At 51.9% G+C, this 16553-nt stretch overlaps 6 protein-coding genes across 6 annotated transcripts; 3 read left to right on the top strand and 3 right to left on the bottom strand.

Moving 5' to 3' along the window:
* Nucleotides 1–32: 32 nt before the first annotated feature.
* On the bottom strand, nt 33–5136 carry MYCFIDRAFT_202824 (uncharacterized protein; the record flags this gene model as incomplete). The annotated part of the gene is made up of 3 exons (XM_007926361.1): nt 4269–5136; nt 1104–3739; nt 33–1013 (listed from the first exon to the last, which is right to left on the bottom strand). The coding sequence occupies exons 1-3, from the start codon at nt 4732–4734 to the stop codon at nt 33–35; spliced, it is 4083 nt and encodes a 1360-aa protein (XP_007924552.1). The 5' UTR covers nt 4735–5136.
* MYCFIDRAFT_152204 (uncharacterized protein) lies at nt 4260–6473 on the bottom strand (the record flags this gene model as incomplete). Its single annotated transcript, XM_007926360.1, has 3 exons — nt 4260–5280; nt 5331–6359; nt 6408–6473. The coding sequence occupies 3 exons, from the start codon at nt 6471–6473 to the stop codon at nt 5002–5004; spliced, it is 1374 nt and encodes a 457-aa protein (XP_007924551.1). The 3' UTR covers nt 4260–5001.
* An 833-nt stretch (nt 6474–7306) lies between these two features.
* Nucleotides 7307–9383, top strand: MYCFIDRAFT_134852 (uncharacterized protein; the record flags this gene model as incomplete). Its single annotated transcript, XM_007926359.1, has 7 exons — nt 7307–7370; nt 7722–7910; nt 7962–8024; nt 8129–8192; nt 8255–8789; nt 8861–9239; nt 9298–9383. The coding sequence occupies 7 exons, from the start codon at nt 7307–7309 to the stop codon at nt 9381–9383; spliced, it is 1380 nt and encodes a 459-aa protein (XP_007924550.1).
* A 926-nt stretch (nt 9384–10309) lies between these two features.
* MYCFIDRAFT_134279 (uncharacterized protein) lies at nt 10310–11527 on the bottom strand (the record flags this gene model as incomplete). The annotated part of the gene is made up of 1 exon (XM_007926358.1): nt 10310–11527. One exon carries the CDS (start codon nt 11525–11527, stop codon nt 10310–10312), a length of 1218 nt encoding a protein of 405 aa, XP_007924549.1.
* A 1424-nt stretch (nt 11528–12951) lies between these two features.
* Nucleotides 12952–13704, top strand: MYCFIDRAFT_210733 (uncharacterized protein). The gene has a single exon (XM_007926357.1). It carries the CDS (start codon nt 13035–13037, stop codon nt 13620–13622), a length of 588 nt encoding a protein of 195 aa, XP_007924548.1. The 5' UTR covers nt 12952–13034; the 3' UTR covers nt 13623–13704.
* A 549-nt stretch (nt 13705–14253) lies between these two features.
* Nucleotides 14254–15416, top strand: MYCFIDRAFT_210732 (uncharacterized protein). Its single transcript, XM_007926356.1, has one exon. The coding sequence runs from the start codon at nt 14377–14379 to the stop codon at nt 14884–14886; it is 510 nt and encodes a 169-aa protein (XP_007924547.1). The 5' UTR covers nt 14254–14376; the 3' UTR covers nt 14887–15416.
* The last annotated feature ends 1137 nt before the right edge of the window (nt 15417–16553 follow it).

The following is a 16553-nucleotide window of genomic DNA, read 5'->3' as shown; positions in this document are numbered from 1 at the left end:
CTGCCATCCATCATTCGTGCAAGCTTAACATCTCATCCGACATAGTTAAAATACTCCGTCCCAAATTCCCTTTCAAACCACGCTTTCAAATCCTCTTCTTTCTCTTCTTCCGGCTTGGTGGTGCTTTCGAGCGTTTGCGGGAAGTCGTCGTGAACGGAAGGACTTCTCTTCACTTTCTTCGCCACAGGAGGTCCTTGGAAGAAGAGACTTCCCGTATCGTCGAGTTTGTGTTTTGTTGTTTCGTTCTCGATACTATCTGTGCTTTCGCCTGTGATGAAGATGGATTTCTGCTTGCTGGCTTGGATTTCGTATTCGAGGGAGGAGAGGGGGGAGGGGCGGTCGTTGTCGTTCTGATCTTGTTGAGGTGTGATTTCTGCTGCATCGGCATTCAAGTTGAAGGCGTCGTCTTCTAGGTCGTCGAGCATTTCTTCGTCGTTGAGATCTTCGTCATCGTTCGAGTTGGGACCGGCGTGAGTGGATGGGCTCATGTGAGAGACTGGTTCGGTTGGGAGAAGTTCGGAATCTGTTGGGAAATCGTCTGAGCGGAGGTCGTTGAGTCCAAAGTCGTCGTCGAGGTCGTCGTGATTATTATTGGGTTTGGCCAAGAAACTTGGTAGTCGAGTGCTTTGAAGTGTTGCCGGCTTGGACTTGTTCAGGAGTGGGACATTAGGCGTGGAGTTTGGAATCTTGTCGTGCAGCTTTTCGAGATCGCGGGCTTCTTTGGGGACACTTGGCTTGCGTGGTGGAGCGATAGAGGATGGAGCTTGAGCAGCTGATGCCGTATTCTTCTTGCTTGCGATCAGATCAAGTTGAGTTTGACGTGGCTCAGACACAGCTGATGTCTTCTTTGGCTCCTTTGGCTTAGGCGGCTTCGGCTTCTTCTCCAGGCCTTTCTCGCAGCATTCGTGCTTGCACTTCTTCTTGCATTTGTGATTGCATTGCCACCTGCCATTTGGTAGCTGACGAGCTTCATAGTGCTCGACATTGTCCTTCGACGGCGATGTTGCCTTATTCTTGAGAGGTGCACCGCTATCGTCAAAATCGTCGAGGTTTGCAAAACCATCATTTCCTGCAGCAGCCAGGTCTTCATCTTCCAGCCCAACATCACCAAATTCTTCATCATTTGCGGCTATTTGAGCACCGGCTGCAGCAAGCCGACGCTTCGAGGTGTTCGGCGCATTGATCTTGCCCTGAGAACGGTCCTGGGAGTCTTCGAGCATCTTCGGCGTTGGAAATGAGTATGATGGTATCTCGGGCTTGAGCATAGCACTTTGCTGCGTGCCTGCGATGTCGTCGCACATGAGAAATGCTCGGATCACTTGACCCTGAGATGTCAGATTGGCACTGAAAAGCACGTCCATGCCCTTCTCCATCTTCTTGGCGCTGATTCGAGCGAAGTGCAGCTTATGGCCATCAGAGGTGTCGGCTAGGAGGCAGACATAGATCGGCTTGCGTTGGAAAGCCAGCGGCACTTTTTCGTTCAAGAAACCAATCTCTGCCTTGACCTTCACAGTAACGTGCTCGCCTTTCTTGACGATATGCTCGCCCACAATCTTGAGACCGATGCGAAGTCGAGGGAAGGCCTGCGCTTGCTCCTGAATCTGGGCTCCGAAGGGCGGGTTGCGACTCAGTATCTGCTCGATGCGGTATGCTTCGATACTCTCAAGGTCCACGATTGATCTGATGCCTGCTCCGACGAGCTTCCGAACAAAGACATTGCCTATGCCTTCTAGCTGTTTCATATGCAAAGGTGAATCATCCCACGCCTGACCAGCCAGAGAACGAGCAAGCATCAATGCGTTGCGTGCCGTGACTGCATCATCAAGATAGAGTTGGCAGTCAATGATACACCGGATCAGACGATGAGCGTGCTGCCAAATGATGGCCTTGCTTGTACGATACTCCATGGTATGTTTGGTGTCCTCGGTCGGTAGCTCGACAGCCCCGAGAACGGACTGAATGATCAGAGACACCTTGCAAGCTGAATGTTCTAGAGCTCCAGGAATTGGAAACTTTATGCTGTTGTTCTTATTCAATTCCTTGTAGGTTGGCTTCTCGCCTGCTCGAAAGCGCACATCCTTGAACTCGGCCGCCTGTGCCATGGTCGACAAAATCTCGGAGATTTTGGCCTTCGAGGGAAGTGCAAGGAGGCTCTTCATGGTTTCGAATTGGATATAGTATCGCGACATCGAGTCGCCGAACTCAGTGCACTGGTACTTGATGACACCTTTGATCAAGTCATTGTCTTCAAGCTGCGTGATGCCTTCGCGGCAGATCTTCTCTAAGCGCTCATCGATACTGCCGCCGGGTGCATCACCTTCAATCTCGTAGTGCTCTGGATTGTTCTTGAGGCGCACGTATAGGAATGTGCCTGCGAGCCACTGTTTGGCAGAGGAGAGGTTACTGACTGTTCCCAAACCAATCTCGGCATTGAGATGCTCAATCAGATTCAGGTGCAAGCGGCTTTCCAGTACCTCAGATCCTGAGATCATCTTCTCGTAGGTCTCTTGTTTCTGCAAGCGAGTCATGATGACCGCCACGGCACTGTCATCGAATTGTGGTCTGCCAGCTCGTCCCAGCATTTGCATTACCTCCAGGTCAGAATACTCCTTCATACCATTTCCTTGGGTGTAGGTTACCGTGTTCTTGATGATCACCATATGGCAAGGGAGGTTGACCCCAACAGCAAGTGTCGATGTGCAGCAGATAACACCGATTTCACCCCCAAGATAGCCTTTCTCAACTGCGGTGCGGTCTTCTGTAGTAAGCCCAGCGTGGTGAAAAGCAACTCCCGACGTCACTCGTTCGCGCAAATCCTTATCCGTAATTTGTACCCGGCCTCGTGGAGCATTCCAGTAGCGATCTCGAGGACCAGCGTTGGACCACCAAGTTGCTAGTAGCTTCGCGGTCTCGACGCAGGACTTCCTGGTGGCGCAAAATATCATGATTGGCTTGCGTTGAGAGTATTTTGCGATAATATCGGGTAGCTTGTTGTCCAAGACTTTATCAAAAGCAAAGTCGTTGGAGCTATATTGATACGCGCAGACATGCCTTTGCAGTCTGACCGGGCGGAACTCTTCGCCAAACCTCTCTCGTGGTGCTGGTATACCTGGATTCATGGCGTCCTTGCCCAGCCATGTCGCGATATCTTGTGAGTTCGGCACAGTCGCACTGAGGGCGACGAAGCGCACATCGGAGCCAACCGACTTCATTCGTGACACGACGGCCTCAAGTGTAGGCCCGCGATCCTCTTTCAGAATGTGAACCTCGTCAATCAGGAACAGCTTGACCATTTGCATCAGCTTTTGGTGATCTTTCCATTTCCGTGTCATGCTGTCCCACTTCTCTGGCGTTGTAATGATAATGCTGGCATGCTGAACGTTGCGAAGCTGAGCATTGTCGGTATCACCGGTCAACTCGGCGCATTGCAAGTCCAGAGGGCCGAATTTGGCCTGCCAGTCTCGCTGGCGCTCCGCACACAACGACTTGGTTGGTGCTTGATAGACGATCTTAAAGGTGCCGTTGGAGTAGCCGTTGATCAAGCGACAGATTGCAAGCTCCAGGATTGCTGTTTTGCCGCTGCCAGTGGGAGATGAAAGAACAAAGTTGTCGTTGGTCTTGTAGATGACGGGAAAGCATTTCGATTGCACTGCATTTAGTAATGGGAAAGGAAAGATGGCGCGAAAGCGGTCGGGCAATTGACGTGTAGGAATGAGTCTGATGCCTTGGGCGATTGGAGCTTCATGGCCAGAATCACGAGCTTTGGTTGCAATGACTGGCTCCGCGACCGTCGGGCAATCCGGCTCGTCATTTTCAAGATCACGGGCCTGGTAACCGAGCCGCCGAGCGCTTGGCCGTCGATGCCTTGGACGGGTGTGCACATCAAAGGCCCCCTCCAGATCATCATCTCGTCGGCTGGTAGATGTGTGATATCGCTGGCTTGCGTTGAAGGCCGGGCTTGAAGGTTGTGCATGCAGCTGAGGAGAGGTCGGCTGATCAAAGTGTGCATACCGGGACAGATCAAGGTGCCGGGATGGCGGTCTGCTCTGCGTGGTTGCTGGTGCATAGTGGTAAGGATGTCGCTCGTCATGTGGGCGGCCGTGCATTGACCTGGGTTCAAGCGACAGCCTGGCTCGTCCCATTGCAGCTTGGCCATGCCTGGAATGGTAGTCCGGCTGTCGCAACAGTCGCTCATCTGTCCTCTGTCAGTCACGATGGCCATAGCGTCGAGATGACATGGGAGAGAAGCTGCAGCAGGTCGCCCTTACCAAACGAATCAAGCTGTATAGGTTGGTCTATGAAGTCGTCCTGCTGCTGGCGATATGCATCGTCCCACGGGCCAGTATTCTGATGAGTGTAGTTTTCGCGTGGGTGCTGTTCGCTGCCGCCACTTGCACCATACCGACTCCGCGCAGTCGGCAGGTCGCGGGCACCACGCTCCAGCATGTCCAGCTGGTCGAAGATGTGCTGGTCGGTCATGGTGATGGAGGCTGGAAGATGGTCGGCGGGAGAAGGGGAGAAGGAGAGAAGAGCACAAATGCAGAAGTGTGAAGTGTAGACTCGGCAGGCCGTCAGAGTGGAGCTTTCACGCGTCGCCAGGCACGAAGGAAGGCGCGGGCGTCGACGTCCCTTCCAGGTTCGACACAACCGCAAGTTCGGTGAACAAGAGCGTAAAGGGTGGCATCGCATCGCATCGCATCGCATCGCCAGCACCTGAAATGCTGATATTTTCATTTGCACGAGCACAACGATAGCCCGAGGATGCTACCCAAGCATGAGAAAGCTCCTTCCCGTCCCGCTCGAAAGCAAAGCCTGCCTCCCGACTCCATGGCTATGCGCCGCCTTTTCTTGTACTTTCGTACGCCTTTCATGCCCTGCCCTGCCCTGCCCTGCCCGCCCGCCATGCCTCGCCGTGCCATGTCCTGCCCGCCGTGCCATGCCGTGCCATGCCGTGGGTCTGATGTCCCAGGCGGGTATCCAAAACACTCCTCAGCCTACTCCTTAAATCATAAATCTGCGTTCCGTGCTCTTCGATCTCAAATGTCTCCTCTCGCTAACAGGAGTACCAGGCCTGCTGGTTGACAATGCATCTCTCATGGGCTCTCGTAATGGCGATTTTGCTGCAGGCGTAGCGACAGCCTCAAGGTCAAAATAGGATTTGGAATCTCCGCTCTGCTCGTACTGCGTGACGCTGATCGGCGGAGGTCGCGTCTTCTTGTCCTCTTCCGTCGTAGTGTATAAGAATGCCGCCAACAGCGTCGCAGCCGTGCCGAGAACATGCTGCACAAGGGTCAGTATGTCGTCACCAGTCTGCCTGGCCTGCAACTCACCAGAAAGCTGCTGCTAAAGTCCATGAACATAGCGCTGACCACGAAAGTGATCACGGTTGATGCGCTGCTGGCAAAGCTCTTGGTCATACTGTCCGAATAGTTCAATGCCAGCGCCACGAGGATGCCGCCGACAGCTTGCAAGACAACCACGAGCCAAACCACCCAGTTGTAGCCAGTGAAGAATCCAGTCTTCTCCAAATGTTCTCCGTCTGCGAAAAGTACTCCGAGGAATAGCACTGGCCACAGCGTGTAGAATGAAAGCTGCACGTTGCGCACCCACACCGATGCACGACACTCTGATCTGGACCTCAGGATCTTCTCAAAGTATACGCCTGCCATCCCAGAGAGGACACAAGCCACGACGGCAGCCGCCAAGCCAATTGTCACGTTCATTCGCGGATTCGCAGCAGACCGGTCCTCGTCAATGCCTTCATATGTCGCAGAGCGCTTGTTCAGCTGACCCGCAGCTCTGTTTCCTTCATCCTCCATTTCCCAAATTGAACGTGGTGAATGGAAGGATACCCCATCTCGCAAGTCCTTGATCGACAGCACTCTGCCTTGCTGCGAGACAGAAGACATCTGTACAATTGCAATGCCAAAAGCCATCAAGCCCAAGCTCATCCATTTTCGGCCATTCAACGTCCTCCCAAGCAGAAAGATGCCAAACATGGCGGCGCTCACAATCTTCAACTGGTATGTCACCGCGAAGGTAGCGGCATCCAAGTTACTCGCAGCGGTGTACTGAAGGATATTCTGCAGCGCATATAGCATAGCCGGAATAGCCAGCTTCCAGCTATCTCCTGTAAACACTGCTCTTGAAAGGGCTCCTGAAAGCTCTCCAATGGTCGATGTGTCGGGAGTCTGCGGGCTCGTTGCAATCTCGTAGAGTGCGACGGACAAAAAGAAGGAGAATTTGATGATCTCGGACAGAAATACGGCGGTCGACGCGAAGTATCGATCTCCGTAGACGAGCGGCATTGTGCGTGAGTAGCGCAGAAGGAGAACCAGTGCTGCATTCTGAAGGACAAGCTGCCAGCATGTTAGTACAAATCAGTGTGCGCCCAGGAATGCTCGTACAGCAGCCAAAGTAATATGCTTCATAGGTAGGCCGGCCACCTGGCGGCGAGTAGACTCAACAGCCATTGTGTTCGGAGTTAAAATCGGGCCTGTATGATTGAGGCTGCGTGACTCCCATCGAAAGGGAGAGCGACAGTGGTTCTGGAGAAGGCGGGCGCGCGGGCGCTTACATGAAGAAGAAGTAGCTTGTCAAAGGTAAAAGGAGTGTCGTCTGACCAAGTCTAGTGGCTGCCAGCAAAGGAATGTCACTGCTGCGCAGCCCAGGTGACGTCTTGCTGCTGGAAGTGCAGATGTTGTGGAGGAGTTTAGGTTAACTTAGCCACACCGCTTGTGTCTACCCGGATCGCCGGGGGATCATTAGAATAGGCACTCGCCCTCTGCGTCAAATCTAATCAATAATTACGCGCGGAGAAATAATGGGCTAGATTGAGGCGACATCACACTTCTTCCTCTCCACTTGCTGCTCACACACATCGATCCGTACCGCCCCTTCCCTCCGCGACTTCCGCTTTGTGATTGATGTCACAGGGCGTTCTGAGGCCGCGCGTGGCAGCGCTTGTCACCAAACACGTACGACGGCAGCGGGCGCACAGGTTCTGCCGTGAAGCGACGTGAGCTGGATGATTCATTGATGCATGGGGCCGTGGGAGACCAGCCCACGACCAAATGGCGTTAGTGTTGAAACATGTGATGCTGGCATTCAAGGACACCGGACTGGAACAACGTGGCATGATGAGCCATTTCGCGCTCGTACGTACTTTGCCGACCCAGCTGCAGTTTCCTGCTCCGACAGAGTCCTTCCTCCAACCTTGGTTCTTTTCTTTCTGCCTCACAAAGCCGGAGTCCTGTCCAGCTCCACAATGGCCTCGCTCCCGCACCGCGGAGGCCATTCGGGCGAGATGCACGAAACTGGTGGCTCCAAGATTCGTCGTTTCTCGACCACCAAGCCACCCACCGAGCAAGGTATGTCGCCAAGTCCCCAAGACTGCGAATCCGGGAAGCATATGGCACGAGCCTGCGGGGCCAAGACTCAGCCTGCACATGCTCCGCTTTCTGCAGAGCCTGATCCTGTTCGACAGTTCACGGAAGAGGCTGGTGTGCTGCGCAGACACGAACGCTGTGGCCCAACACATATCAGAGAAAGTTCTCCATACCCGAAAAGTTTATGCAGAGGCAAGGGAAAGAGGTCTATATTCATTGATGGAGAGCCACAACATTTCCTACCTAGCTACGCCAGCTTTTCATGACAGCTTTATGACTCGCCATCAGCAAACGCCGCGGCAATGTGCTCCAAATACTAACCTGATTCGATAGAGATCAACTCGGCCATTCACCTGCAGTTCCGTCTTGCTCACGAAGGGCATAAGCCGCATGCTGGACTTGACCCATCTCGAGCTTCCACCGGGGTTGTTTGGACCACCGAGCGAGCCTACGAATATGGATTCGCAGATGAGCCCGAGAACTGGGCCAACCTGGGCCAAGGAGCACCTGAAGTCGACGATGGTAGTCTCGCCTAGCCCTGCACGTGCATTTGCGTCAGCTGACCACCGCCAGACATCCAAGGCTGTTTTCCAAGACCACAGACAGTCGACATCTCGATGACTGGTCGTGAATATGGTGAGTATGCCAGCACGCAGCCAAGACTTTTGAATTTCGTCACGAAATGCGAACGACTGTTCATCTGAGCTTCGAAGAGCACACGCTTACCCGACGGGGCACAGGTCCAACTGCGGGAATCAAGTCGCTTAGGGCAGCAGTTGCCAACTTGTACAACGAACATCACCGGTATGAGCTGCATGGCAATCATCGGCGTGGACTACATGCTGACGTCTTGCTCTTCATCCCAGTCAAGGCAAGGACAGCAAGTACACCTGGGAGAATGTCTGCATCGTGCCAGGTGGCAGAGCTGGCCTCATCCGTATTGCGGCCATCTTAGGCAATGCTTACTTGGGCTTCTTCATTCCCGACTACACGGCATACAATGAGATGTTGTCGCTCTTCAGGAACTTTGCTGTCATTCCCATTCCGCTGGACACGAACGATGGCTATCAGATTCATCCCGCGAAGATCGAGGACGAGATCAGCCGTGGCACGTCCGTCATTTTGACATCCAATCCCCGCAATCCTACTGGCAAAATGGTTAGCGTTTTTGAGCTGCAAGATATCCAGGACTGTTGCCGTGATCGCGCCACGCTCATTATGGACGAGTTCTATAGTGGCTACAACTACACTACAGACTGCGACGGCACAGTGATTAGTGCGGCAGACAACATCGAAGACGTCGACGAGGACGGTGTTCTCATCATCGATGGTCTGACCAAGCGTTTCCGCCTTCCTGGATGGCGTGTGGCTTGGATTCTGGGCCCAAAGGAATTCGTTAAGGTGAGAGGGGCGATAATAGGACATGAGAAAAATGCTTCAAACACCTGCTAACAAGGCGTCCAATAAACTAGGCCCTCGGCTCGTGTGGAAGCTACCTCGATGGTGGCACCAACGTCCCCTTCCAAGAGGCTGCCGTTCCCATGCTTGACCCAGCCAATGTCCGCAATGAGATGAAAGCTTTGCAATCTCACTTCAGAGACAAGCGCGATTACGTCCTTGGCCGTCTGGAGAAGATGGGCTTCAAGCTTGGCTACAAGCCTGACAGCACATTCTACATCTGGTTGAACTTGGAACATCTCCCATCTGGCATCAACGATGGATTAAACTTCTTCCAGGCATGTCTCAAAGAGAAGGTCATTGTTGTGCCAGGAATTTTCTTTGACCTCAACCCGGCCCGCAGACGCGATCTCTTTGACTCTCCTTGTCACCATTTCGTTCGGGTCTCTTATGGTAAGCGACTATGGAAAGGAAGGGAACTTTGCTGCATCTGCTAACTGTCCAATCCTAGGCCCGACTCTGGACGTCCTTAAGAAGGGGCTGGATGGCTTCGAGCGGGTTTTGAGGAAGTACAAGTGTCACCCTGAGAGTTCTTAAGAACCAAAGCTCGACTTGCACGACAAGATTGTGTAGATCCATTCGCGGTTATAAGGCACGAGCTGAGGAGAACAGGCCAAGAATGTCTTGGATTTAAAAAGAACGCACGACTCCTACGCTCATTTCCATGTCACGACGAGCATTATGCAATGCTACATCTACTTTCTTCCAATTCTCATTTCACCCCCATCTGAGAAGAGGAAAGAGCCACGTTCTTCTGTAATACATCGCAATCTTTCGCGCAGCTCTTCTGCAAACTTTCCACACTCTGATGAGTCTCTCCTACACCACCACATACATACGCCCATCACGCAGCGTCGCGTCCCAACGACGAAATAACCCCCCCCCCCCCCCCCCCCCCACGCAAGAAAATGTCACGAAAACACGGTATCCTCATCTCAAATGAATGAGTGTCTGCGAACGCGACACCCAGTGACTTGACTTGATTGTTATTTTCGGGCGACCAGTTTCTCTGTGCTTCTCACCCGGGTGTCCAAGAACGACCGGTCACGTATTCTATCTATGCGTTTTTGGAGTGAATATGGCGCTGGCAAAGCGGACAGAGACTTCAGGGGAGTGCCGCGAGGTTTGAGGAATCCTTCGTGGTCGGCTGGTTGAATGATGGGGGGTGAGCGTGGTGGCAGGTGGCAGCCCTTGTTAGTGGTGGTTACTTCTGCATGGTCAGTCAGTCAGCCCTCGACGGCTTGATGAGATTTTTTTTTCTTGCTGCATGATGGATGGACTCGCACCTTCTCGTGGTGTGTGGCGTTAGTACCACGGAGTGTTCTTGCCGTCGTTTGTGGCGTGCGGGCTTCTGTGGGAAGCGAAGACAAGTCCAAACAAGACCTAGATTGGAAAAAAAAAAATCTTGAGGTGGAGGATAAGGGTTCATTTCGAGCTGCTGGATTTTTGTTGACCTGCGCAGTTTATCCCAACCTTGGTGCTGTGGCCGCCATCTCCTTCTTGACGTTCTCATCTCTCGGCAGATATATTTCCGCGACTCTGAGCAGCCTTCTCGCCTCGCTGTTATCTCCAAGCTCCTTGTGTGCCACAGCAGTGCGGTAGTAAATCTTGCCCATTTGGTCGGCAGCTGGAAACCCGAGCACGGCTTCATCTTCAGGCGGTATGCTCATTCTCTCATCCACACCCATCGCCTCACGCAGCATTTTGATCGTTCTCATACCCCAGAATCTACAATCTTCCCACCGATTCAGTTTCAAAAAGACCTGACAAGTATTCGCTACGAGCTGCACTCGCAAAAGAAGACGTTCAGCCTGTCCATTCTTGCCTTTAAACGGCTCCTCTGTCAATTCCCGACCGAAAAATCTGTCGGCGTGGATATGTCGTTTCCGACCTTTGATCACAACATGTACTGCTCGCCAGGCCTCATTGTAGAGATCTAATGCCGCTTGGTAGTTGCCTTTGCCCAGCTCAGCATTACCTTCGAACTTCAACCTCGCAGCTTCCCGCAAACAATGTTCGGGCGACATATGCGGTTCTGCCTGCAATTTTCTCATCTCTTCCTCAATCGATTTGAAAGGCTTCGGGTCACCCTCGACGATCGTGGCATTCAGACCTTTCACCTCACCGAATGGTAATAGCATTTTCTTCTGTACGGCTCTTGGCACGCGCTTCTCTTCCCAATCCGCTGCGTACGGATCTCTCAACTCCAGTCTCAAGCGGAGATGGACGTTCAGTGAAGGATGCGTGAGATCGGCGTAGTACCACATCTTGCAGAAGGCAGGGAGGTCGTCAAGAAGAATTATGAATCGCTGAGTATCCCATTCCATGCTCGCGTGCTCGGGAGCATCGATTTTTATCTTTAGGCTATGATGATTGAACGCTTTTGCCTTCTCTTTCGTCACCAGGATGGGTACGTGCCCTTCCAATGCCACGTGCTGCTGAGCTTCTGGCCATGGTGTCTCGATGCGCACAAAGATGTTCTCGTCTCGGAAAATCTTGCGGGCTTCGAGGTAGATTTGGCGGTTGACTTGGAGGAGTTGGAGGGTAGGGCCGAAGCTGTACTCGGCATACTCATCGTCATCGTACGTGCGATTCGCGGCGGGATTGAAGATCAGTCGATAGATCTCCTCGCGAATCTCGGGCGGGATTGAGAGGAAGTGTGTTCGAGGTAGCTGGTCCATTTCAGCAGACGTCTGTTCCACCGGGGTCGTGCTCTAGCAGAAATGCTCCAGACGCACGGTGGTACAACAGAAGGAGAGCAAGGTAGGACAGCCTCGGCGTGAACGCAGACAGGTGGCGGAGAGGAGTCCGCTCCGCTTGGATCCGGACCGGATCATCCGGATGGTTTTAGATGTTGTGGTTATTCTGAGTGCAACAGTTGGCAACAATAACATACATTGTTCTCATCCTAGACGCTGGTTCGATGCACTACTACACTGCACTGCTACGGATGTAAGCGACTCTTGGCAAGACTCCGGTAGGGGCCGGGAGAAGAGAAGCATTGCAGACTTCCTTCATCAACATCGACGATTAGTAGAGCGGGAGAGGATGACGGAAGAATTGGGATGTGAAAAAGGAAGATACTACAGTATATGTGAACCAAAATATCCTGATCTTACCTATCAAAGGCAATCAGGCAGCTTGGATTATTGTGATTGTCTACGTGACCATGTCAGTCAAGTGCGAGAGTATTTATATCTTCTAGACAATAATAACAGCAGGAGGCAGAGGTCGCATCGGAACTGGCTTCACAGACTCAGGCGCAGTCCCAACCAACCTCTCCGGATCCCAAGTATCCGCCCTGACCTTATCTCGTCTAGCGAACAAGCCCGTACGGATAGGTCTCTGCAGCGAAATCTCTTTCTGCCAAGTGGAATCTAGAGTCTCGAGTCTGCGGTTCTGGTTATTAGCTTTCTTGACTCTAGGAACGACGACGAAGCAGATTATGAGCACGACGGCAGCAATTGTGAGTGCGGAGCCGAGGGCTATGCCCATGGTTTTTTGGGAGTCTGCTGCGGATGTTGCGCCCATGATGGTTGTTTTGACTTACTTGTGTGGAGTTGAGGTGAGCTTTCGCCGGGAAAGCTGTTGAGTGAGTCTTGGGGTTTAAGGTCACTTGAAGGTGAAGAAAGGTGAGGATACTTATGGTCGAAGAATTGCTGATAGCAGACAAAGGGCGTTATGTTGACCTTTCCAAGAGGTTATTGTGTGAGTGCGCGGACCAAGGATCAATTGTTCATCTTTTCAGGACACCTTTGTTCGACGAGTCGATGGCTTTCAGATAATGCTTTGAGTGATGGTGCGCCGCAGTTCGAGTCGCGCGCGCCGTCATTACTGAGAAACCGAGAAGCAGTCTTTGCGATGTTTCGGTTTCCTAGGAGGCTGGGAACCATGCGAGACTTCGATAGAGTGTTGGAAATCATGGGAGCTCATATCGAGCAGTCCCGTGCGCTCAGGGGCACCCAACTGTGGAATCCTTGACCAATAATTATGGGTAAAAAGGCTGTCTAAATTGGGCAGCAAGGAGAAAAGGCTTGGCAGTCAATCTGGTGTATATAAGCAAGAACAGCTAGCTGCGAAATGAAAAGAGAAGCCCCAGTAGCAGAGAACACTTCGAGGAGTAATAAAAGAACCAACACGACTTGACTTGACTCCCCGCCATTCCAGCAGAAGCAGTCATCGGTCGAGATGAAAGCCTTCACACTTGCGCTCTTCGCGACAGCCGTAGCTGCGCAAGCTGGCACCGCACAAGACCCTTTCCTGTTCACAGCAACGACCCAAGGCTCCTCGCAGGCCTTACAAGAAGCCGTCATCAACGCGAACGGCAAGGCCTTCTGGGTCGGCAAGCCCACGACCAACGAATGCCAAAAAGACGCGGACCCGAAATCAGCGATCTGCGATTCCAACACGAAAAACAACCACACAACCATCTTCTCCTACGTGAACGGCGAAGACAAGTTTTCATTGAGCGTCAATATCAAAGGCGGACAAGCAGTCTACGTGGACCCGTCAGATGGACACCTGGCGTTCACGGCCGGAGGCGATTTCGGGAAGTATCCGGATGGCGCGGTGGTGAATGGGTTCGCGAAAGTGAGGACGAAGTTGGTGTTTGAGGACATGGATTGGATTGCTTGTCCTACGGATGGTGGTAATGTATATCAGATTTTCGCGTTGAGTAGGAGTAAAGCGACAGGCTGTTCGGGGATAACGTTTGTATTGACGGATGCGAAGCCGCCGTATCGTGGTGGGCCGAGTACGGCTTATGTGTACGTATGAGGAAGGAGGTCTGAGGAGAGCAGGAGATGAGGTAGAGCTGCAACATTCATCTCCGTTCGAAGTCGATGCATGTCTCTCTTCCCGTCTCTTCCAAGCAGTGCTCACATGAAGTAAGACTCGGATTATCCGCAGCGGCGAGTCAGCTGCGTCTCTGTGGATGAGGTGTGGCGTATGGATTGGCGGGTAGCCCAGCGATTTGCTGACATGTCGTCCAAGATGTTAGACCTGTGCTGGATTTGGTTCGACAATATGCCAAGTACACTCCAGGTCCTGAGCATCAGCAGTCAAAGCAGCCTATAGAGACGGGGCGTTCCTGCGTGGTACAGTATTGACTGGTTCTGGATCTTGGAGTGTCTGATTGCAGTATACTGGAGACACCGGGCTCCAGGATGGATGCTCAGTTTCATGGTCTTCCTCCTGGATTCATCGCCACTGGCTGTGCCTATACTGTATGGGATGGTATGGCTATGGAAAGGTGGGATCGGCGACCAGGTGTAGATTGTCCTAGCAATGACGCGCGCGCACGAACCCAAATCTCGTGGCACGTCATTGGCGGCATCCCTTTCCGCTCCTCCAGAGTTTTGTGTTGGCGTGCGTCTGGCGTTCGTCCTTGGTGTTGGCCCTGTCAACATGACGTGAAAGGCTTCTGAGATACAGCATAGAATGGCAAGACTCCCCAAATTCCCGCCATGACCCTTTCCTCCACCTGTCCTGCACGATAAAACCCAGCCACTCTCATATCGCAAATTCGACCATGGCTGCAGTGAGAACAGTGGAACCCAGCCTGAGAAGCCATCACCATTCTTCCTCGCACTCATCTCGTAGCGGTCCTGCGAGAACGGCTCAAGATGTCATCGATCGGGTCAATGCCGCCGAAATACGATCTCTTCGTCCCCGATCACACGCTGGATCCCTTGTTCTCGCGCCGAAAGACCTTCGCACTGTAGAAGATATCAATGCAGAAATTGCTGCTCTGGAAGCAGAGGCAAGAGCGCGAAATTATGAGCGGAAAGCACATGAGGAGCGAGACTTGGCATTGAACATCCACGAACGGTCAAGATCTGTTGGATATGATGAGATTATTGAGGAGACGCGAGTATATCGTGTACCGCGAGATGAGGTGGTCTTGTTCGAGCGCAATCGAAGTCTGCCGCCACGAGATGGATATGTCGTGTATGAGAGGAGAAGGTCACCGCCGAGGAATGTCGTGCGAGTTGCGAAAGATGGAAAGGGAAGAATGGCGCTTGTGAGAAGTTCGCGATGAGCGACAATCGTTTCGACTCATGATTTTGCTCAATGTTGTTGTTGTCGACATCCTCTGGCATGCGTCCTCGGCTAAAGTGACGGACAAGGTCTGGCGACTCGGTCGTCAGACGAGAGCGGACGGTCTTCACCTTCGTTCCAACACGACGCAAGACCAGTGCAGTGACGGAGGGAGGTGGCGAGAAGGAGTAAGTGGGAAGGGCAAGCATGAGTGCAACGAACGAAATGCAAGACCAATCATTTGCAGGCGTACGACTACGAATCCAGACACCTTCACAGCTCTACAATGACTTCATACACCATGTATCGCGTTTGGCCAGCCTGTCACTAGCAGCTGACAGAGAGTGAGAGTGCTCGCTCGAGTTGTCAGTAGCCAAATGTTAGGTGGTGTATGCTGAGACGCGCATGAAGAGCCAGCTCAATTGGTTGAGACAGTGTGGCGCGGAAGAAGTGGGCCAAAATCAAGTAGCCGATTAATTTAGACCTTGGCCTCCTTCGGCGTTCGACCATGGATATATTCGACTTGACTGCAGTCGTTGCGCTGTGCGAGCCTGGGTGAGAACTTTAGAGTTGACTTTTTTTGCGATCAGGCTGGAAGCTCTGGTCCGCTCTTGGACATCACAGCGCGATTGAGGTGCTATCACTATGTTTCTCGACACGCGTTCAACGAAAGCAGTACTGTGTGCGGTGCACATGGTATTAACATCTGACTCGAGTATCTCAGGTCGGGCTTGAGTGTGGATTCCCCTACCTCCTTTTCAGGCTGCTTCGTGACTTCCGCTTAGTGTGATTGCCCTCGATAGCACGTGCATTCTAAATATATAAATATGCCTTAGGCAAGCTGAGCTCTAGCGAAGCGCCTGAACTAGAAAGGTTAGAATCGGACACCCTTAATATCAGTTAGGGATTTATACCGCAATATATAATATATATAGCATATAGAATATATAAAGGGGGTTCTAGCGCGATGCTATATATAGGACATCCAATTTTTACAACGAAACAATTTAGAAAGCTGCGATCTGTAGAAATTAAGAACTTCGTTTATAGAGGGATAGGCCTCGTTTGTTCTACTAATACTTAAACTGTTCTACGCCGCAACTATATATATCTATAATCTCGAAGAGACAGTCCTACTTAGAATCGCCGTATCTACAACCTCTAAGTGTCTTTTTGTCTAAATTTTATAATCTTTACTTACCTTAGCTACCTTAGCCTTATTTGTATATAAAAGCTTAGACTTTATTAAACTTCGACCTACTTCTTTTAAGTAGTGTCGCAAACCTCTTCCGTACCTCTCGAACATCCTTCTACGCTTTCTAATACTATCTAACACTGTTTAGACTCGCTAATACAGTCCGATACTCTCTAGTACTCGTAAGTCTAGGTAGCCGAGCGCTCTTCTTTAAAGGTCGCTAAAAGTATCTCTCGTTTGCTATAGACTATACCCTTACCGAGAACTAGCCTGTCGCTAAAGCAAGTAGCAATATACTGCTACTATGCCTAGCCGCAACTCTAACCTCTCTTAGCGCTAGCGCGATACTGCTAGGGCTAAGGCCGGTCGCGGTTAAGGCCGTAGTCGACTACGTAGACGTAGTCGAGAAGGTAGTTATATAGGCGCTACTTTCGGCGCTACTTATAGAGGATATATAGGTACTACTATTACCG

Source organism: Pseudocercospora fijiensis (genome assembly GCF_000340215.1).
Source record: "Pseudocercospora fijiensis CIRAD86 unplaced genomic scaffold MYCFIscaffold_3, whole genome shotgun sequence".
NCBI lineage: Eukaryota > Fungi > Ascomycota > Dothideomycetes > Mycosphaerellales > Mycosphaerellaceae > Pseudocercospora > Pseudocercospora fijiensis.
The sequence above is the reverse complement of the archived record's forward strand: the minus strand, read 5'-3'. Positions and strand labels throughout refer to the sequence as shown.